Source organism: Rana temporaria, chromosome 8, assembly GCF_905171775.1.
Source record: "Rana temporaria chromosome 8, aRanTem1.1, whole genome shotgun sequence".
Classification (NCBI taxonomy): Eukaryota; Metazoa; Chordata; class Amphibia; order Anura; family Ranidae; genus Rana; species Rana temporaria.
The window spans coordinates 183,348,493-183,371,822 of NC_053496.1; the positions used below are offsets into that span (position 1 = coordinate 183,348,493).

General features: G+C 44.7%; 2 protein-coding genes and 1 long non-coding RNA gene across 3 annotated transcripts; all 3 read left to right on the plus strand.

The window, feature by feature from the left end:
• Positions 1 to 6,797: 6,797 nt before the first annotated feature.
• On the plus strand, positions 6,798 to 7,511 carry LOC120910598 (gastrula zinc finger protein XlCGF71.1-like). The gene has a single exon (XM_040322356.1). The coding sequence runs from the start codon at positions 6,873 to 6,875 to the stop codon at positions 7,509 to 7,511; it is 639 nt and encodes a 212-aa protein (XP_040178290.1). The 5' UTR covers positions 6,798 to 6,872.
• A 2,505-nt stretch (positions 7,512 to 10,016) lies between these two features.
• LOC120909552 lies at positions 10,017 to 13,513 on the plus strand. The gene is made up of 3 exons (XR_005741298.1): positions 10,017 to 10,519; positions 13,062 to 13,271; positions 13,352 to 13,513. It is a non-coding gene; the product is annotated as an uncharacterized LOC120909552 (long non-coding RNA).
• Positions 13,514 to 15,639: 2,126 nt separating this feature from the next.
• Positions 15,640 to 16,314, plus strand: LOC120909555 (gastrula zinc finger protein XlCGF71.1-like). The gene has a single exon (XM_040321322.1). The coding sequence runs from the start codon at positions 15,751 to 15,753 to the stop codon at positions 16,270 to 16,272; it is 522 nt and encodes a 173-aa protein (XP_040177256.1). The 5' UTR covers positions 15,640 to 15,750; the 3' UTR covers positions 16,273 to 16,314.
• Positions 16,315 to 23,330: the final 7,016 nt, after the last annotated feature.

The window sequence follows — 23,330 nt, forward strand, 5'->3', positions numbered from 1 at the left end:
CCAGTAACCCCGTCATGTCCGTCCTCTTCTTCCATAGTCACTGTGATGTCTTTTATCTCCAGCAGATGATGATACACACATATATAGTGTGGAAACCTAGATTAACCCCTTCAGGGTCAGAAAATGTCCCCACTTAAAGCGGGAGTTCACCCATTTAAAAAAAAAAAAAAAATCTCCCCTTAGCTTCCTGCTCGTTCGGTCTAGGGGAATCGGCTATTTATATTAAAATATGTGCAGTACTTACCCGTTTTCGAGCTGCATCTTCTTCCGTCGCTTCCGGGTATGGGTCTTCGGGAGCGGGCGTTCCTTCTTGATTGACATTCTTCCGAGAGGCTTCCGACGGTCGCATCCATCGCGTCACTCGTAGCCGAAAGAAGCCGAACGTCGGTGCGGCTCTATACTGCGCCTGCGCACCGACGTTCGGCTTCTTTCGGAAAATCGTGACGCGATGGATGCGACCGTCGGAAGCCTCTCGGAAACCTGTCAATCAAGAAGGAACGCCCATTCCCGAAGCCCATACCCGGAAGCGACGGAGAGGATGCGTCTCGTAAACGGGTAAGTACTGCACATATTTTAAAATAAATAGCCGATTCCCCTAGTAATAACGAGCAGGAATCTAAGGGGGAAAAGTGCCCTCTAAGGGTGAACCCCCGCTTTAAGGAGCCGGAACGTTCTCTTCATTTTGGAGATACATTCTAGTAATATGTTCCTCTAAACAAACAGCACTGACAATAAATAGACAAGACAATGACCATACATGGCCTACAAAGGGCAACTATTACACCACACAGGCAATCATTACAATATACAGCCAACACAATGCAGGAGTGAGGATGAGCTCCGATGTGTTCGCAAAGCCCACCAGGAAGTGTGCGCTGCACTAATCACAGGCAGCGAGACATTGTCCCGATGTGCAGCTGCAGAGATACTCAGTCAGGAGTGAGGAGCGTAGAACCCCTTAGGGCTCATTTACACTTGCTTTTGGCTTCAACACACATTAACGGCTAGTTTACACTTGCTTCAAAACAAGGCTTCGGACTGGCTTTGTTAAAGCTCTCTGAATGCTGTCACTAAATAAAATGGTCAGCTTACAGTCCTGTTTACACCTTGCTTATGCTTTGGCTTTGTTTAAAAAATGATACCCCGTGTAGCTTTAGTGGTGCTTCAAAGCCTCCATAGAAGTCTATTGAAAAAGCTCGCTCGAAGCTCCACTGAAGCCTCATCAAAGCTCCAACAAAGCCTCATTGAAGCACCATGCAAAAGCAAGGTGTAAACAGGACTGTAAGCTAACCATTTTATTTAGTGACAGGAGCTTTGACTGACCTTCAGAGAGCTTTAACCAAGCGTGTCCGAAGCCTTGTTGTAAAGCAAGTGTAAACTAGACCTTACATTGCTGTAGGGCTGCAACTAACGATTATTTTCATAATCGATTAGTTGGCCGATTATTGTTTCGATTAATCGGTTAATAGCCTTAAAAAAAGAAAAATTTGCATTTTTACATTTTTTTGGGCCAATTTGTTGTTGGGCAGATTACAAAACACAAATTGACGCAAAAACACATGACATGCTTTTCTACAGAGATTCTCCATTGAAGTATATTGAACCGAAAAAAAAAAAAAATATATCACCGTTTTGCGTTAAAAAGTCCCCGCCCCTTTCCAAATACGCAGCAGCTGAAAAAAATCATGGATGTGAACGTGTCCCATAGGAAAACATGTAAATGAACTGTAGTGTGTTTCTGCAAAAAACAGAGGTGTGACCCCGGCCTGAGATGTTTAGTAACATAATGGGGTTAAAAAAACAAAAATAAGTACAAAAAGAGCAAATCGCTACTGTAAGGGGTTCATTTTTTTTACTGTTGGACAGTGAAAGTAATATTTACAGTAGCGATTTGCTTTTTTGTACTATAAAGGGCTGATTTTAGTTTTTTTAACCCCATTATGTTACTGGCCGATTAATCGATTATGAAAATTGTAATCGATTAATTTCATAATCGATTAGTTGTCGATTAATCGGATAGTTGTTTCGGCCCTAAATTGCTGGTTAGGAGGAAGAAAACATTCCCCAGCATGCCATGAAAAATATGTCCCATCATTGGTGTCAGAAGGAGTAAAAATACATGCATGTTCCCGTGTATTTGTGCGTGTTCCGTTTTTGGCAGCCCATTCATTTTGATAGGGGACATTTCATATTTCCTTCGTATTATTGGCTCACAATATCTAAGTCTGGTTGCCTTAGATGACCCAATGCTATAGGAATGTCATTGTGAACTGAACAGGATGGGACAGCTCCTTAAAAGGTGATACCACTCCCCAAACAGTTGTTAGAGTTGAAGGGCTCCAAGGGGGTAGTGTAGCTGAAGAATTTTGGGGCCCTTGATAGGGTTGGCAGGCAGCAGGTCTCTGAGGGAAGCGGAGGCTGTAGGGCACAGGAGGACTCTAAGGTAGGGAGGGGGGCTCTTGGTCTAGGATGCTCCTCCCACCTGAACTTATTTTTCAGACCTCCTTACAGAACTGCTAGGAGATGAAGGAAACCTTCACCGTCTTACCATCTCTCTGATCAAATAAAATGTTCCTGGATACCTTGGTGAGAACTCGTTCTTAGAGGAGGTCTGTTTGTGTGGCATCACCTAACAGGTGGCCAGGGGTTAGGGATGTGGAGGGGCAATCCAATGCCTTCCCATGATAGTGCCCGGTGCTGGAATTCAGAACACCAGGAGCCCACTGCCACTTTGTACAGTGTCCAGGATACTAATGAATACCTTGAAACCAATAAAGTAAACCCCTCGCCCCCTACTGACCACCTCCTACCCACACTGGGCTGCCATTGGAAGAAAGAAAACAGAATCCTCCCCCCATAGCTCTCCACTCCACCAGCACCATCCTCCTGCTAAAACTAATCAAAACCAGTTCAGAAACCAAACAAACCCAACAGAGAGAAGGGAATTTCTGAGCAAATTTCGGCAGGCCAAAATGTCCAATGGAAAATGTAGCAAATTTTTTTTTTTTTTTGAAAAGCCTATGGCGTGTGAACACACCCAAAAAACTCCACCCGGTGCAGAAAAAATGTGCACACACATAAAGAGTGTTCACAAAAACGTGCAGCAAATTATAGTTTGATCTCTTAGTACAACAACCCTCCTATTACCCCCCCCCCCCCCTTACATCCTTATCCCTCTCCCATCCCCCCACTCACATATTGTGTGTGATCAATACCATCCAAATAATTCTTCATTTCATTTTCCAAAGTTATCTGTCAACATGGAGACCTGTATAGATCAAATGACGGCACCAATGAGGATGGAGGAGGAATGGAGTCACATGACTGAGAGGATACTAAACCTCACCCTGGAGATCATCTACCTGCTGACCGGAGAGGTGAGGAGAATTCTGGGAGGTCACATGACATCACTCTTATCTATATTAATAAAACACAGACCTGACCGGAGAGGTGAGGAGGATTCTGGGAGGTCACATGACCTCACTCCTATCTCTATTAATAAAACACAGACCTGACCGGAGAGGTGAGGAGGATTCTGGGAGGTCACATGACATCACTCTTATCTCTCTTAATAAAACACAGACCTGACCGGAGAGGTGAGGAGGATTCTGGGAGGTCACATGACATCACTCTTATCTTTATTAATAAAACACAGACCTGACCGGAGAGGTGAGGAGGATTCTGGGAGGTCACATGACATCACTCTTATCTTTATTAATAAAACACAGACCTGACCGGAGAGGTGAGGAGGATTCTGGGAGGTCACATGACATCACTCTTATCTCTATTAATAAAACACAGACCTGACCGGAGAGGTGAGGAGGATTCTGGGAGGTCACATGACATCACTCTTATCTCTATTAATAAAACACAGACCTGACCGAAGAGCTGAGGAGGATTCTGGGAGGATCTCATAATATTATCCTCGTTCTTTCAGCATTTTCCTCTTGTAAAGTCTGGTGACAAGGTGACCATCACAATCTCTCTATTTTACTTCCTGAAACCTGAGAGACACAACATGCAGAAGATTCTAGAAGTCACCAAGAAGATGATGGAGCTGCTGGCAGGAGAGGTGAGCGGTGCCGGGAATTCTGGGACATTATCCATGGAGGAGTGGGAGTATTTAGAAGGACACAAGGATCTCTACAAGGACGTCATGATGGAGAATCAGCCGCCCCTCACATCACCGGGTAAGAGGAGACTTTATTGTAAAGGAAAGAGCAGTACGGAGGCTCCACCTAGATCCCCCATCATCTGATAAACACATAGAAACAATGTATTCAGTCAGTGTCTGTGTTTCCTACAGATGGATCCAGTAATGGGAACCCACCAGAGAGATGTCCCCGTCCTCTGTATTCCCGGGATTCCACACAGGAAGGTCACACCATCCCCCACCATCATCAGGTAGATGAGTAGCAATTACTGATTGTTACGATATATATATTCAAGTTTGTGTGTTACAATTAATATTTTATTATATATTCAGGTTGGAAACCTTGGTGATGATAATATTATTGTTAAAAAAGAGTATAAAGAGGAGGATGAGGAATATGGTGTAATGGAGGAGTTTTCAGGACACAAGGATATGATGGAGTCACCTAATAACAGAAACCCACCAGAGAGATGTCCCCGTCCTCTGTATTCCCGGGATTCCACACAGGAAGGTCACACCATCCCTCACCATCATCAGGTAGATGAGGAACAATCACTGATAGGATCATTAGGATCTGTACATTAGCTGTATTGTTACCATTGATGTCATTTTTACTATATATTCAGAGTGGAAACCTGAGAGATTCTAAAGTTGAGGTGAAATCAGAAGAAGAAGAGACGTATGTGAGGGATGATCAGCAGTCTATGGAGGAGGATGGAATAAAGGGGACATTTATAGAGGAGGACACTCCTACAGAGATCAGCACAGGTGGGTCATTAACACTAAATCCATTCCTCCACCCATACTGCTCACTGATTGGTCCAGAGTAGGGCGGGGACTGGGTGATATCAGCCTGTAATCCCCTGGTCACTTCCCTGAGCTGTGTTCCCCGTCCTGTATTCATGTATTCCTCTCGGATAATCTTCCTTCTCTGTGCTGCAGACACAATTTATGTCTCTAGACTGGATTTATGGAGATTCTGGGGTTCAGCTGGGAGCAAAATGTTGATTTTCACCATAGTCATTGCTCAACGTAGGCACCTGAGGCATGTGTCTTGGGTCTTCTGCCCCATACCCAGGTCTAGCAAGATCTCTGATAGAACAATTCTTCTGGGGTCACTTGCTCTGTTTTCTTTCCTTGCTGTTCCCGGGTGGAGGGATATGTCTGTATAGTCTCAGACCCAAGTCACTGAGTGCAGTCTCAGGAGATGGGAGGCAGCGGTGTGGGATCTCTGCAACTTGTCTCATGTAAAGATTTAATCCACCACTGATTACTGAATACCAAAATTATGAATCCTGACCCTTCACTATATACTTTATATTGTACATTACATACTCCTGACCCCTGCACTATATACTCTATAGTGTACATTACATACTCTTGACCCCTGCACTATATACTCTATGTTGTACATTACATACTTCTGACCCCTGCACTATATAATCTATGTTAAAAACTGTGGGAAAAAACAATCGATAAAATCACCTAATCGTGTAACTTTGTAAGAATGTATACACCTATAAATATCTACGCAGCTGCTGACCACTCACAGTGATACACCACACTCAATACAACAATACTTTCCCAACAGTGCAGCGCTTTGTCTCATTAAACCATATATATAAAAAAAAAAATTATATTAATTAATATACATTAATTACTTCAACGTTCATTATCATAGTGCAACCAGTCTTTGTAAAAAAAAATTTGAAGTAATACTGTAAAAATGATTATGAAAAAAAAATACTTACGTTGCTTTGCCCGATATCACAGATTCGCCTCCTCCCCTCTAGAGTTTACACCTGCGGTGAATGAGCGGATGTCTCTATTCATGCAGTTTTAATCATTTTATCTTGTAGGTGTATCTTTTCTTTGGGGGCTTTTAATAAATATACTAACAAAGAGAACTATGATATCTGTGCTTGTTATTACATGTCACTAACCCACGGAATTAAAAGCGGAACTGAGCACTTAGGAGTGAGAGAAGGTTGTTCTCCCCCCATTCTCACTCTCTGACCTCTGGTGGGGCTCAGCCCCGCTGTTATTCATGACTAAATCAGGAAGTGCAGGACTTCTTGTGTTGGGAAGATGGCAATGAGTGATAGAGGGGGTGGGGACACGTGTCCTATAATCCCCTCATCACTGTCACTCCTATAAAAGACAGTTCTCGTTCTTTCCTCGCTCTCTGACTAAGGTCCATGAATTAAGAAATGATCTGGTAGGAGATCAGAGGACCCATTTACTAGTTACATTGAGGGGGACAAAGCTGCTTGATGAGTCCTGGTTTAGGGGAACTAATCAGCTCATGTCTAGTAATAATCTTTGTATTTCTATTTTAGTAGATGGACGGGAGATGAGGAAAACCTCAGAGGATTGTCTCACTTTGTCTCCAGACTGTAAAGTAGAAGATGAGGACATCACACAGTATAGTCCAGGAGAAAACCCGACTACCTCAAATGTCCATCCGGCACCACACAGTGTAGATGGACCATCATATTCCTCTTATCCTGAGGAACCCCAGACTGTGCGGGACGGTGCCGGACCATCGTATTCCTCTTATCCTGAGGAACCTCAGACTGTGCGGGACGGTGCCGGACCATCGTATTCCTCTTATCCTGAGGAACCTCAGACTGTGAGGGACGGTGCCGTTATTTCAACAGATAAGAGGTTTTCCTGTACTGAGTGCGGGAAGTGTTTCAATTCTAAGTCTGGTCTTAATATGCATAACAAATTTCATACAGGTGAGAAGCCACATTCCTGTCTTGAGTGCGAGAAATGTTTTTCAAGTAAGTCGCATCTTGACACACATCAGAAGTTGCACACGGGTGAGAAGCCGTACTCCTGTCCTGAGTGCGGGAAATGTTTTGTACAAAAATCAAAACTTGTTAGACATCAGAGGTCTCACACAGGTGAGAAGCCGTATTGCTGTCCTGTGTGCGGAAAATGTTTCTCAGTTAAGTCGAATCTTGACACACATCAGATGTTGCACACGGGTGAGAAGCCGTTTTCCTGTTCTGAGTGCGGAAAAAGTTTTTCAAGTAAGTCGCATTTTAATAGACATCAGAGGTCTCACACGGGTGAGAAGCCGTATTCCTGTCCTGAGTGCGGGAAATGTTTTTCAGATAAGTCCAGTCTTTCCTATCATCAGAAATCACACACGGGTGAGAAGCCGTATTCCTGTCCTGAGTGCGGGAAATGTTTTTTAGCTAAGTTCAGTCTTTCCTATCATCAGAAATCACACACGGGTGAGAAGCCACATTCCTGTCTTGAGTGCGGAAAATGTTTTTCAAGGAAGTACAATCTTTACAGACATCAGAGATCTCACACGGGGGAGACGCCATGTTCCTATCCTGAGTGAGGGAAATGTTCCTCACTGAAGTCCTGTCTTCCTGTACATCAGGGGTCCAACACAACTCTCGGGATGTATTAGTACCTTGAGTGCGGGAAATCCCTTGTATATGAATTTTACTGAACATGTGGGGAAGAAGCACACCCTGATATACACCTCAGATATACTCCATGGCTGATCTTCATCATGTAAGAAACAGTTGATAAGGAGATCAGAGACCACCAAAGACATGGATGAAGTGTTGTACCGTGTTGGCCATTGATAGCAGGAGAAAAATAAAAATTGTGTCATTACCTCTCATTGGTAAATTTTGTGGTGTAAACTTTTTTTCTTCTATTGATTGAACTAGATGGACTTGTGTCTTTTTTCACCCAGACTATCTCTATGTAATAAACATTTACAGGTCTAGTTTAAAAATAATTGTTGTTCAAGTGTGACACGCATTCGCCGTACTATGACAGATTCTGGTCGTATTTTATTTCATAAAGTGATTTCCTATGATCATTGGCTCCATCTAGTGGCCATAATGTGGAATCTTAGGTTGATCAGGATAGATACCTCATTATGGCCACTAGATGGGGCTGACAGTCATAGGAAATCACTGTGTGAACTCCTTCACACCTAAGGGTAAAACAAATGTTAATGCCTAAGCACAATTCTACAACTTTGACATATGTTAGTAAAACCGTACATATCATCACAACTACTTTGTGCCTCCAGGTGGATTATACCGCGTTTGTTTCAGGACAAATTGGGCTTTCATTTGCTGGTAAATGGCGATTGATGTCTCCAGATTTTGTGTAGCTATATATTTCTCATTACAACCATAAAGTTCCACCAAGTAACAACCCAAAATAAAGTCTCCTGATCCTGATGATTGCAGCGATACCACATACACTATATTAACAAAAGTATTGGGACGCCTGCCTTTACACATACACATGAACTTTAATGGCATCCCAGTCTTAGTCCGTAGGGTTCCATATTGAGTTGGTCCACCCTTTACGCTGCTATAACAACTTCAACTCTTCTGGGAAGGCCGTCCACAAGGTTTAGGAGTGTGTCTATGAGAATGATTGACCATTCTTACAGAAGCGCAGTTGTGAGGTCAGGCACTGATGTTGGATGAGAAGGCCTGGCTAGCAGTCTCCGCTTTATTTCATCCTCAAGGTGTTCTGTTGGGTGTAGGTTAGGACTCTGTGAAGGCCGGTCAAGTTCCTCCACCCTAAACACGCTCATCCACACTATATTACCAAAAGTATTAGGCCACTCCTCCAAATTATTTGGTGGAAGGGGGATTATGGTGTGGGGTTGTTTTTCAGGGGTTGGGCTTTGCCCCATTAGTTCAAGTGAAGGGAACTCTTAAGGTGTCAGCATACCAAGACATTTTGAACAATTTCATGCTCCCAACTTTGTGGGAACAATTTGTAGATGGCCCCTTCCTGTTCCAACATGACTGCGTACCAGTGTGCAAAGCAAGGTCCATAAAGATATGGAGGAGCAAGTTTGGGGTGGAGGAACTTGACTGGCCTGCACAGAGTCTTGACCTCAACACCTTTGGAATGAATTGTAGCGGAGACTGCGAGCCAGGCCTTCTCATCCAACGTCAGTGCCTGACCTCACAAATGTGCTTTGGGAAGAATGGTCAAACATCCCCATAGACACACTCCTAAACCTTGTGGACAGCCTTCCCAGAAGAGTTAAAGCTGTTATAGCCGCAAAGGGTGGGCCAAATTAATATTGGACCTAAGGTGGGGCAGGGCGGAAAATTCCCACCAGGTTGCATAACTTATATTCAAAATGGACGCTGTCTGCTGAAATTTTTTTTGTGCAGGAAGTTGACCAATTGGCTGTGTTGCTCCCGCACTGCATTCCGGGAGTTGTAGTCCGGACTGCGCGCAAGTTCCTGGTGGTGGTGGCTGGAGAGAACTGAGCAGCGGCCTGCAGCAGCCAGAAACTACAACTCTCGGAGACTGAGTCTTCAGAGGCGGGACACACGGTGGGTCATGCACGTCACGTGACCACAGACATCCCAAGTCTCCCGCATTTTGGTGCAAGCTTCCGGACACCCGTGAGCGCTGGGCGATCTCCTGGCTGGGCCTGTCACTCAGCCAGAGACAGAAGAAAGAGCAGCCGAATGGAGGGCACTTTACAACATGAGGGCAGACAGTACAGTTACAATACAGGGGCAATCAGAGGGCCCGGCTCGTTAGAGCTTACAATTGTAGCGCTATTCTTTTCACACTCTGTGGCTACTGAGATATGATGGCACCACCTGTAGAGTATTTAGGAGCAGAGTCTTCATAATCTGTGTGATCAGGACAGAATCTCTAACATGTGCAGTGCCTCCAATAAATTGGGGCTTGTGAATGGCAAGTGAAATCCCAATTGAAAAATATATCTCCACATAGACAGTAATTCACACAGCCTTGTATTTGAAAGTCCATATAGAAATAACATTCAGTGAAGCATCCAACATAAGGTATTTTCCAAACAGGAACGTGAAACCATTAACAGTCTCTATGTATGTCTCAGTGAGGGGAAACTGCAGCACTTACACAGTCTGTTCTCTCTCAGTAAGAATTCACTGTTCTCTTTCTGCCACATGTCTCTTTCTTCACCCACTCACCCACAAAACCCCTTGCCATCCTCTGCTCTTGATGACCTCCTCCTTGGTGAGAAAGAGAGCATAGCAGTCATATTGAAAAAGGCAAACAAACACTGCATAACAGGAGTATACACTCGGCAAATGTGCAAAGAAATTATCACATCACTAAAACTGTATTAGGATACAGAGAACATACACACGCAGCACATGGCCGTGCTCGCACTACGAGACATTTCTCGGGCTGCATTTCCCCTGAGCTCTACAAGGTGGTGATCTTCTCACTTCCACCCAGACAGGAAGTCTTTATGGAAGACAGGAAGTGATGTCACATATAGAAAGGAAGTTCAGGGTGAGAGGTGAGTCGGGAGGAAGTCGAGTGGAGACATTGTTGGACCTGGTAGTAGAGGAGGTAATAAGTTATTATTAGTATTATTATACAGGATTTGTATAGCGCAGACAGTTTACACAACGCATTACAACATGAGGGCAGATACTACAGTTACAATACAGGAGGAATCGGAGGACCCGGCTCATTAGAGCTTACAATCTAAGAATATTATATATAGGGTTGTTGTCCCGATACCACTTTTTTAGGACTGAGTACAAGTACCGATACTTTTTTTCAAGTACTCGCTGATACCGAATACCGATACTTTTTTTAAATTTGTCCCCAAATGCAGCCATGTCTCCCCACAAATGCAGCCATGTCCCCCCACAGATGCAGCCATGTCCCCCCACAGATGCAGCCATGTCCCCCCCAGATGCAGCCATGCCCCCCATATCCAGCCATGTCCCCCCCATATGCAGCTATGTCCCCCCCATATGCAGCTATGTCCCCCCCATATCCAGCCATGTCTCCCCCCCATGCAGCCATGTCTCCCCCCCATGCAGCCATGTCTCCCCCCCATCCAGCCATGTCTCCCCCCCCATCCAGCCATGTCTCCCCCCATCCAGCCATGTCTCCCCCCATGCAGCCATGTCTCCCCCCCCATCCAGCCATGTCTCCCCCCATGCAGCCATGTCTCCCCCCCATCCAGCCATGTCTCCCCCCCCATCCAGCCATGTCTCCCCCATGCAGCCATGTCTCCCCCCATGCAGCCATGTCTCCCCCCCATCCAGCCATGTCTCCCCCCCATGTAGCCATGTCTCCCCCCCTGCAAGCCATGTCTCCCCCCCCCATCCAGCCATGTCTCCCCCCCCATGCAGCCATGTCTCCCCCCCCATGCAGCCATGTCTCCCCCCCCATCCAGCCATGTCCCCCCCCCATCCAGCCATGTCCCCCCCCCATCCAGCCATGTCCCCCCCCCCATCCAGCCATGTCTCCCCCCCATCCAGCCATGTCTTCCCCCCATCCAGCCATGTCTCCCCCCCATGTAGCCATGTCTCCCCCCCCATGTAGCCATGTCTCCCCCCATGTAGCCATGTCTCCCCCCATGCAGCCATGTCTCCCCCCCATATCCAGCCATGTCCCGCTTACCTGCATCCCCGCTACCGCCGACTGTGTAATACGCGCCGGGAACATTACAGCTTTGAATAGCTGTAATGATTGGCGCCGCGCTGCGTATAGACTGGACAGTTCACCCGAACAAGGGGGAGTGTCTATGCGCGAATCATTACAGCTATTCAAAGCTGTAATGTTCCCGGCGCGTATTACACAGTCGGCGGTAGCGGGGATGCGGCGTAACGGCGGCGGGAATGCGGCGTAACGGCGGGGGGGGGAAGTATTCTATTTTGGTATCGGGGGTATTTGCGGGAGTACAAGTACTCCCGCAAATACTCGGAATCAGAATACTCGGAATCGGAGGCGGCTGGCCGAGACGTGAGCCAAGGCAGAAGAACATGTGAGTGGACATGAATGGGCATGCACCCAAAACTGAAGAAATATTCCCTCCATTCTGACCAGCACATGATCATCAGAAAGGGGCACAGATAATGGAAAAAAATACACCTCCTAAGCTACTAGGCGCGGCAGAGTGTAATCTGGATATTTTTTTTTTTTTATTCTGCACTGACTGTCTTTGAAATTGCCCCAGCCCCTGTTCAAATCCAATCCGGGGACAAAACTGGGGACAGACTTGGTCTGGGGACAGTGTCTTCAATCCGGGGATGTCTGGTCACCCTATACTATGAGACTATGCAATTTTTCTGAGCTCCACGAGACAGGAAGTGATGTCAGGTACAGACAGGAAGTTCCGGGTTAGAGGTGAGTCCGGAGGAAGTAGAGAGGAGACGTTGCTGTAAATGGCAAAAAAGAAGGAGGTAAAAAAAGATATTATTTTTTATATACACCCAGTAACCCCCCCCCCCCGTCATGTTCGTCTTCTTCCTCCATAGTCACTGTGACGTCTTTTATCTCCAGCAGATGATGATACACACATATATAGTGTGGGAACCTAGATTAACCCCTTCATGGTCAGAACATTTCTTCACCTATGGAGCCAAAACATTTAATTTATTTTGGAGGTAAATTCTAGTAATATGTTCCTCTAAACTGACAATAAATAGACAAGACAATAACCATCCTGACCATACATGTCCTACAAAGGGCAATTATTACACCACACAGGCAGATTAACCCCTTCAGGATCAGAACGTTCCCCCAGTTACAGGGCCGGAACGTTGTCTTCAATTTGTTGGAGTGTCACCTTTCCCACCAATCACCTTCTCACCTCATAAGTCTATATTAATGGACTATATGACTTTTATTAATAGTGGGGGATGGGAGGGATTGGAATATGTATGTCTTTATTTTAGAAGATTCAAATAGGAAGAAAGAGGGAAAATGTCATTTGTAGAAAGAATGTCCTGAAAAAAGTTTTTTCCATATTGATCCAAGTCTCAGATATTCATTCACACCATCCCCCACCATGATCAGGTAGATGGGTAACAATCACTGGTAGGATTTATACACAATCATGTTTGTTACAACAAATGTTTTATTATATATTTAGAGTGGAAACATCGGGGATGATAATATTGTGGTTAAATAAGAGTAAAAAGAGGAGTATGAGGAGTATGGAGTGATGAAGCAGCTTTCTGAAGAACACAAGGACATCATGATTGAGCAATCAAGTAACAGAAACCCACCAGAGAGATGTCCCCGTCCTCTGTATTCCCGGGATTACACACAGGAAGGTCACACCATCTCCCACCATCATCAGGTAGATGAGTACCAATTTTGAATAGTTATGACTTATACACAATCATGTGTGTTACAATAAATGTTTTATTATATATTCAGAGTGGAAACCTTGAGGATTATAATAGTGTTATTAAAGAAGAGTACAAGCAAGAGGACGAGGAATATGGTGTAATGAAAGAGCTTTCAGGACACAAGGATATGATGGAGCTGCCTAATAATAGAAACCCACCAGAGAGATGTCCCCGTCCTCTTTATTCCCGGGATTCCACACAGGAAGGTCACACCATCCCCCACCATCATCAGGTAGATGAGGAACAATCATTGGTAGTTATACATTATGCACAAGCATGTGTGTTACAATAAATGTTTTATAATATATTGCAGATTGGAAACCTCGGGGATGATAATATTTTTGTCAAAGAAGAATTTAAAGAGGAGGATGAGGAGTATGGGGTTATGGAGGAGTCTTCAGAAGGACACAAGGATATGATGGAGCCACCTAATACCAGGAACCCACCAGAGAGATGTCCCTGTCCTCTGTATTCCCGGGATTCCACACAGGAAGGTCACACCATCCCTCCCTGTTACAAGGTTGGTGGGACGGAGAATCTAGAACATACACTTACAGTGACAATGTGTGGATTTTTTATGTGATCTCACAATATTAAAGCTCTTATTTTACAGATGATATTCTCTCTCATTCTCTTGGTTTAGAGTGGAGATCCAATCGATATAGAATTTGAGGTGAAATCAGAAGAAGAAGAGACGTATGTGAGGGATGATCAGCAGTCTATGGAGGAGGATGGAATAACGGGGACATTTATAGAGGAGGACACTCCTACAGAGATCAGCACAGGTGGGTCATTAACACTAAATACATTCCTCCACCCATACTGCTCACTGATTGGTCCAGAGTAGGGCAGGGACTGGGTGATATCAGCCTGTAATCCCCTGGTCACTTTCCAGAGCTGTGTTCCCCATCCTGTATTCCTGTATTTCTCTCAGATAATCTTCCTTCTCTGTGCTAGAGACACAATTTATGTATCTAGACTGAATTTATGGAGATTCTGGGGTTCAGTGAGAGTCAAATGTTGACTCTCACCATAGGTACCAGTGGCTTGTGTCTTGGGTCTTCTGCCCCATGCCAGGGTATAGCAGGATCTCTATCTTTGCAATTCTCCTGGGGTCACTTGCTCTGTTTTCTTTCCTTGCTGTTCCCGGGTGGAGGGATATGTCTGTATAGTCTCAGACCCAAGTCACTTCTGGGAAGATGGAAATTAGTGATAGAGGGGGAGGGGACACTCGTCCTATAATCCCCTCATCACTGTCACTCCTATAAAAGACAGTTGTCGTTGTTTCCTCACTCTCTGACTAAGGTCCATGAATAAAGAAATGATCTGGTAGGAGATCAGAGGACCCATTTACTAGTTACCTTGAGGGGGGAATTGTAAGATCCTCAGAGACAAAGCTGCTTAATGTGGGCAGAGTCCTGGTTTGGGGGAACCAATCAACTCATGTCTAGTAATAATCTTTGTATTTCTATTTTTTTAGATGGACGGGAGATGAGGAAAACCTCAGAGAATTGTCTCACTTTGTCTCCAGACTGTAAAGTAGAAGATGAGGACATCACACAGTATAGTCCAGGAGAAAACCCGACTACCTCAAATGTCCATCCGGCACCACACAGTGTAGATGGACCATCGTATTCCTCTTATCCTGAGGAACCTCAGACTGTGAGGGATGGTGCCGGACCATCGTATTCCTCTTATCCTGAGGAACCTCAGACTGTGCGGGACGGTGCCGGACCATCGTATTCCTCTTATCCTGAGGAACCTCAGACTGTGCGGGACGGTGCCGGACCATCGTATTCCTCTTATCCTGAGGAACCTCAGACTGTGCAGGACGGTGCCGGACCATCGTATTCCTCTTATCCCGAGGAACCTCAGACTGTGCGGGACGGTGCCGGACCATCGTATTCCTCTTATCCTGAGGAACCTCAGACTGTGAGGGACGGTGCCGGACCATCGTATTCCTCTTATCTTGAGGAACCTCAGGCTGTGAGGGACGATGCCGCTCTTCCAACAAATAAGAGGTTTTCCTGTACTGAGTGCGGGAAGGGTTTCAATTCTAAGTCTGGTCTTAATATGCATAAAAAAAATCATACAGGTGAGAAACCACATTCCTGTTCCGATTGTGGGAAATGTTTTGTACATAAATCAGAACTTGTCAGACATCAGAGATCTCACACGGGTGAGAAGCTGTATTCATGTTCTGAGTGCGGGAAATGTTTTTCAGATAAGTGGCATCTTGATAGACATCAGAGGTCTCACACGGGTGTGAAGCCTTATTCCTGTCCTGAGTGTGGAAAATGTTTTTCAGATAAGTGGTATCTTGATACACATCAGAGGTTGCACACGGGTGGGAAGCTGTATTCCTGTGCTGAGTGTGGGAAATGTTTTTCAGCAAGGTCAAATCTTCTCAGACATCAGAAGTTTCACATGTGTGCGAAGCTGTGTTCCTGTCCTGAGTGCGGGAAATGTTTTGTACAGGAATCAGAACTTGTTAAACATCAGATTTCTCACACAGGTGAGAAGCCGTATTCATGTTCTGAGTGTGGGAAATGTTTTTCAACAAAGTCACTTCTTGTCAGACATCAGAGGTCACACACGGGTGAGAAGCCGTATTCCTGTCCTGAGTGTGGGAAATGTTTTGAACAAAAATCTAAAATTGTCAGACATCAGAGGACTCACACAGGTGAGAAGCCGTATTCCTGTCCTGAGTGTGGGAAATGTTTTGAACAAAAATCAAAACTTGTCAGACATCAGAGGACTCACACAGGTGAGAAGCCATATTCCTGTCCTGAGTGCGGAAAATGTTTTTCAGTTAAGTCGAATCTTGACACACATCAAAGATCTCACACGGGTGAGAAGCCGCATTCCTGTCCTAAGTGCGGAAAAAGTTTTTCACACAAGTCCAATTTTTCAAGACATCAGAGATTGCACATGGAGGAGAAGCCGTAGTCCTGTCCTGAGTGAGGGAAATGTTTTTCACAGAAGTCCCATCTTTACAGACAGAGATGTCGCACGGGGGAGAAGCCACATTCCTGTACTGAGTGAGGGAATTGTTCCTCACTGAAGTCCTGTCTTCTTGTACATCAGGGGTCCCACACAACCCTTGAGGTGTATTAGTGCCTTGAGTGCGGGAAATGTCTTGTAGATGAATGTTGCTGGACATGTGGGGAAGAAGAACACCCTGATATACACCTCAGATATACTCCATGGCTGATCTTCATCATGTAAGAAACAGTTCATAAGGAGATCAGAGATCACCAAAGACATGGATGAAGTGTTGTACTGTGTTCTTCATTGGTAAATTCATTGGTAAATTTTGTGGTGTAAACTTTTTTTTTTCTATTGATTGAACTAGATGGGCTTGTCTCTTTTTTCAACCAGGCTATCTCTATGTAATAAACATTTACAGGTCTAGTTTAAAAAAATTGTTGACCAAGTGTGACACGCAATCGCCGTACTATGACAAATTCTGGTCGTATTTTATTTCATTAAGTGATTTTCTATGATCATTGGCTCCATCTAGTGGCCATAATGTGACATTTTAGGTTGATCAGGATAGATACCTCATTATGGCCACTAGATGGAGCTGACAGTCATAGGAAATCACTGTGTGAACTCCTTCACATCTAAGGGTAAATCAAATGTTAATGCCTAAGCACAATTCTACAACTTTGACATGTGTTAGTAAAACCGTACATATCATCACAACTACTTTGTGCCTCCAGGTGGATTATACCGTGTTTGTTTCAGGACAAATTGGGCTTTCATTTGGTGGTAAGTGGTGATTGATGTCTCCTGATTTTTTTTTATTACCATCAAAGGAGAACTGGCCTGGGGGACAAGACATATCCGTGTTCATCAGTGCCACCTAATCAGTCTATTGGTGTCCACCAGCAGGAGCGTTGCAGGCTCCATCCTGCCTCCTCCCCTGGACACAGACAGAAGACAAAGCAGCCCGAGAGGCCCTGCTCCATTTGGCTGCTCGGTCTTCTATCTGTGGCTGAGTGACAGGCCCAGCCGGGGGATCGCCCAGCGCTCACGGGTGTACAGGAGCCTGCACTAAAATGCAGTCTCGTGACATGCACGCCCTGCCTCTGAAGAAACAGTCTCCGGGAGTTGTAGTTTCTGCAGGGCGCTGCTCAGTTTTCTCCACTTACCGCCACCAGGAACTTGAGCCATGCTTACACTACGAGACGTTTCTCCGGGCTGCAAATCTTCTGAGCTCAACAAGGTGGTGATCTCACTTTTTCCCAGGCAAGTCTCTATGGAAGACAGGAAGTGATGTCACGTACACACAGGAAGTTCTGGGTAAGAGGTGAGTTGGGAGGAAGTAGAGAGGAGACATTGCTGGAACTGGCAGCAGAGGAGATAATAAGTGTAACGGAACCCCAAATGGGACAGGGGTTAACGCCGTTTAAGATATTCCATTCCGAACCCAAGACAGCTTATTGACACTCCACAATCCGGTAAACACGACCCATACGGATTCCCCCAGAAACAAGATACACAGCTCTGTTCTCTGGTTCAAAACGAATAGACTCTTTAATGAGGAAATCAGGCTCTTTATATACAGTCAGTAACCAAGAATGAACAATGACTCAACTCCACCCACAACATTATACAATGGTGCCTAACGAGCCACCCTCAATACACATCTTTTAGTCAGACATTATGAATCCAACTCTGACATAATCTACATGAGCTAATTAACTAATCATTTACCCAGACAAGGTGACTCCGAGATATGTCCTTTCAAGGTAGACACCTGCTATACAATACACATTCCTTTAGTAGACATAATTTACATGAGCTAATTAACTACAGCTGACAAGTCAGACATCTGACCTTTAGACTGTGTTAACTCACAACACACATCTATCATCAAAAGAACTTCACACAATACAGTGTCAATTAGCATAAAACAATGAAAGGTTCTTAGAAGCCATACTAAGACTCATTTACATTACAGTAGCAGATGACATTAACACCTACCAGTCTGTGTTCCCAGATTGAATGAGTAAGTCTTTCAACAACCTGTTTACAGATATCCTTGAATATATTGTGGATTACAGACAATCCAAGATATGTTCAGTATTTTCTGGCTCATACTTTGTAAGAGCTTCTGGGTCCCACGGGCCCTCCCGTTACAATAAGATATTATTTTTATACAGGATTTATATGGCGCCAACAGTTTGTTCAGCACTTTACCAAATGAGCGCAGACAGTAAATTTACAATACAGGAGTAATCTGTATTACTCTGAGAGGGCCCGGCTCGTTAGAGCTTACAATTGTAGCACTATTCTTTTCACACTCTGTGTCTACTGAGGTATGATGGTGCCACCTGTAGAGTATTTAGGAGCAGAGTCTTTATAATCTGTGAGATCAGGACAGGAGCTCTAACATGCGCAGTGCCTCCAATAAATTGGGGTGTGTGAATAGAAAGTGAAATCCCAACTGAGAAATATATCTCCACATAGATAATAATCCACACAGCCTTGTATTTGAAAGTTCGTGTATAGAAGAAATAACATTCACTGAACCATCCAACATAATGATTTCATGTTCCTGTTTGGAAAATACCTTAACAGTCTCTATGTATGTCTCAGTGAGGGGAAACTGCAGCACTTACACAGTCTGTTCTCTCTCAGTAAGAATTCACTGTTCTCTTTCTGCCACATGTCTCTCTCTGCACCCACTTACCCACAAAACCCCTTGCCATCCTCTGCTCTTCTTGATGACCTCATCCTTGGTGAGAGAAAGAGAATAGCAGCCTTATTGAAAAAGGGCAAACAAACACTGCATAACATACACTTGGCAAATGGGCAAAGAAATGATCACATCACTACAAGTGTATTAGGATGTAGCGAACATGCACACACAGCACAAGGCCGTGCTCTCACTACGAGACGTTTCTCAGGGCTGCATTTCCTCTGAGCTCCACAAAGTGGTGGTCTTCTCACTTCTACCCAGACAGGAAGTATCTATGGAAGACAGGAAGTGATGTCACATACAGAAAGGAAGTTCCAGGTAAGAGGTAAGTTGGGAGTAAGTAGAGTGGAGACATTGTTGGACCTGGCAGCAGAGGAGTTAAAGCGGAGTTCCACCCTGAAAAAAATCTTTCCACCAAAGATCTAAAAAAAAATGAAAAAAATATTTTTTTTTTACTTACCCTAAATAGCTGTTGCTGTGCCGAATCTGCCTCTTCATCCACCGCGGTCGATTCTCTTCCTCCTCCTACACTCTGTTTCTTCTTGTGAATGGGGCGCGCTGCATTCTGGGAACTGTGTGTATCCCAGAAAGCAGCCGGCCCATTCACAAAGCGAATGCTGCTCGAGCATGCGCAAAAGGAAACGGGCAGTGAAGCCGCAACAGCTTCACTGCATGTTTCCCTTACTATGGGTGCCGGGGCCTGGAGCTGCCAGGATTGAGGATCGGCCTCAGCGGGGACCGACATCGCTGGCGACTAGGTTGGGTAAGTGTCCTTATTAAAAGTCAGCAGCTACAGTGTTAGTAGCTGCTGACTTTAAATTTTTTTTTTTTTTTGAACGGACCTCCGCTTTAATAAGATATTATTATTATACAGGATTTGTATAGCGCAGACATTTTACACAGCGCTTTACAACATGAGTGCAGACAGTACAGTAAGGCCCCATGTCACACGTGCGGACCGTATGTCCGCTTTTTTATCCATCCGTTTGCGGATGAAAAAGGGACATACATTGGTCCCTATGTGATTGCGGGTGTCAGCGGATGAACATCCGCTGACACCCGTAATCACCCACCTCCGCAAAGATCCGATTTTGCAGACGGAAGAAGATCCTATTTTTTCTTCCGTCAGCGGATCGGATTGGATGAACACGGACATACGGTCCCACATAGGGGAGAGCGGAGAAAAGACAAGGCGGTCCCTGCACAGTGTGCGGGGACCGCCCTGTCATCCGCCGGCTCAGCGGGGATATACGGAGCGAACCCCGCTGAGCTTACGGAGCACACGGAGGCGGATCATTACTGATCCGCCCCGCGTGAAAGGCCCCTTAGGCTCCATGCACACTGAAGCAAAAAAAAAACGCCAGTAGCTTTGCAGGGAGCCTTTCAACATTTTTTTAGCATGTTTGCAATAGCGTTTATTAGTGTTTGTCAGTGTAGCGTTTTATTTTTTTTAATGGATAAAAAAACGCTGGCGCCAGCGTTTTTGAGCATTTTTCTGTGTTTTGTGTTTTTTCCCGCCGAAAAACGGCACTTTGAACGCAAATTTCGAGCGTTCAGAAAAAAGCCAATAAACTTCAATGTGTGCATGGGCACATAGGCTAACAAATAGTTGGATTCACGTAGGGCGGCGTATGTTTCAGCCGGCGTAGCGTATCGTATTTACGCCGCCGTAAGTTAGAGAGGCAAGTGCTGTATTCACAAAACACTTGCGTCCTAAGTTACGGTGGCATAGCGTAAATGTGCCGGCCTAAGCGCGCCTAATTTAAATGAGGAACAGGGGGCGTGTTTTATGTTAATCGTGACCCGACGTGATTGACGTTTTTAACGAACGGCGCATGCCCCGTCTGTGGACATATCCCATCCCAGTGTGCATTGCTCCAAAGTACGCCGCAAGGACTTATTGGTTTCGACGTGAACGTAAATTACGTCCAGCCCCATTCACGGACGACTTACGCAAACAACGTAAAAAATTTAAAATTCGACGCGGGAACGATGTCCATAGTTAACATTGGCTAGGCCAGCTTTTTGTTGGACTAACTTTACGCCTGAAAACGCCTCACGTAAACGGCGTATCTTTACTGCGACGGGCAAGCGTACGTTCATGAATAGGCGTATCTCGCTGATTTACGCATTCTAGGCGTAAATCAGAGTTCACGCCCCTAGCGGCCGGCGGGACTAGACAGCTAAGCTACGACAGCACAGGCAGTCGTATCTTAGCTACATTTAAGTGTATCTCAATTTGAGAATACACTTAAATGTACGACGGCACAGATTCAGAGTTACGACGGTGTATCTACTGATACGCCGGCGTAAACCTCTCTGAATCTGGCTAATAGAGTTCAGTTTATGGGCTTTTTAAAAAAAGCCCAAAACGCCAATAAACTGCAGTTTATCAGCTTCTGTGTGCATGGAGCCTTACAATACAATTCAATACAGGATGCATCAGAGGGCCCGGCTCGTTAGAGCTTAAAATCTAAGAATGTTATATATATATGTCTTTCCGTGTTCATACTTCAAGACACTGCATTTTCTCTGAGCTCCACAAGGTGGTGATCTCACTTCTCCCTAGACAGGAAGTGATGTCAGATACAGACAGGAATTTCCGGGTTAGAGGTGAGTCGGGAGGAAGTAGAGAGGAGACGTTGCTGGAAATGGCAGAAAAGGAGGTAATAAGATCTTATTTTCTATATACACCCAGTAACCCCCGTCATGTCCGTCCTCTTCCTCCATAGTCACTGTGACGTCTTTTATCTCCAGCAGATGATGATACACACATATATAGTGTGGAGACCTAGATTAACCCCTTCAGGGTCAGACCATTCCCCCACCTATGGGGCCAAAACATTTCCTTCATTTTGGCGATAAATTCCAGTAATATGTTCCTCTTAACAAACAGCACCGACAATAAATAGATGAGACAATGATCATCCTGACCATACATGGCCTACAACTGGCAATTATTACACCACACATGCAGAACGTTCCCCCAGTTACGGGGCGGAACATTGTCTTCATTTTGTTGGTGTGTCACCTTTCCCACCAATCACCTTCTCACCTCATAAGTCTATACTATCGGACTATATGACTTTTATTAGTACGGGGGGATTGGAATATGTATGTCTTTATTTTAGAAGATTCAAATAAGAAAAATGTCATTTGTAGAAAGAATGTCCTGACAACAATTTTTTTCCATATTGATCCAAGTCTCAGATATTCATTCACACCATCCCCCACCATGATCAGTTAGATGGGTAAGAATCACCAATAGGAATTATACACAAACATGTTTGTTAGAACAAATGTTTTATTATATATTCAGAGTGGAAACATCAGGGATGATAATATTGTTGTTAAATAGGAGTAAAAAGAGGAGGATTTTTTCTAAAACTCCCCTCGTATAGTTAGGGTGCGTGGTATACGCCGATAAATACGGTAGTTATGATTTATACACAATCATGTTTGTTACAATAAATGTTTTATTATATATTCAGAGTGGAAACCTTGAGGATTATAATATTGTTATTAAAGAAGAGTACAAGCAAGAGGACAAGGAATATGGTGTAATGAAGGAGCTTTCAGGACACAAGGATATGATGGAGCCGCCCAATAACAGAAACCCACCAGAGAGATGTCCCCGTCCTCTGTATTCCCGGGATTCCACACAGGAAGGTCACACCATCCCCCACCATCATCAGGTAGATGAGGAACAATCACTGATAGTATCATTAGGATCTGTACATTACCTGCATTGTTACCATTGATGTCATTTTTATTCTATATTCAGAGTGGAAACCTGAGAGATTGTAAAGTTGAGATTAAAGAAGAGATAAAAGAGGAGGATGATGAGGATGGGGGGATGGAGGAGTTTCCAAAAGGACACAAAGATCTGTACCAGGACACCATGGTGGAGTCATCCAACTACAGAAACCCACCAGAGAGATGTCCCCGTCCTCTGTATTCCCGGGATTCCACACAGGAAGGTCACACCATCCCTCACTGTTACAAGGTTGGTGGGACGGAGAATCTAGAACATACACTTACAGTGACAATGTGTGGATTTTTTATGTGATGTCACAATATTAAAGCTCTTATTTTACAGAGGATATTCTCTCTCATTTTCTTGGTTTAGAGTGGAGATCCAATCGATATAGAATTTGAGGTGAAATCAGAAGAAGAAGAGACGTATGTGAGGGATGATCAGCAGTCTATGGAGGAGGATGGAATAACGGGGACATTTACAGAGATCAGCACAGGTGGGTCATTAACACTAAATCCATTCCTCCACCCATACTGCTGA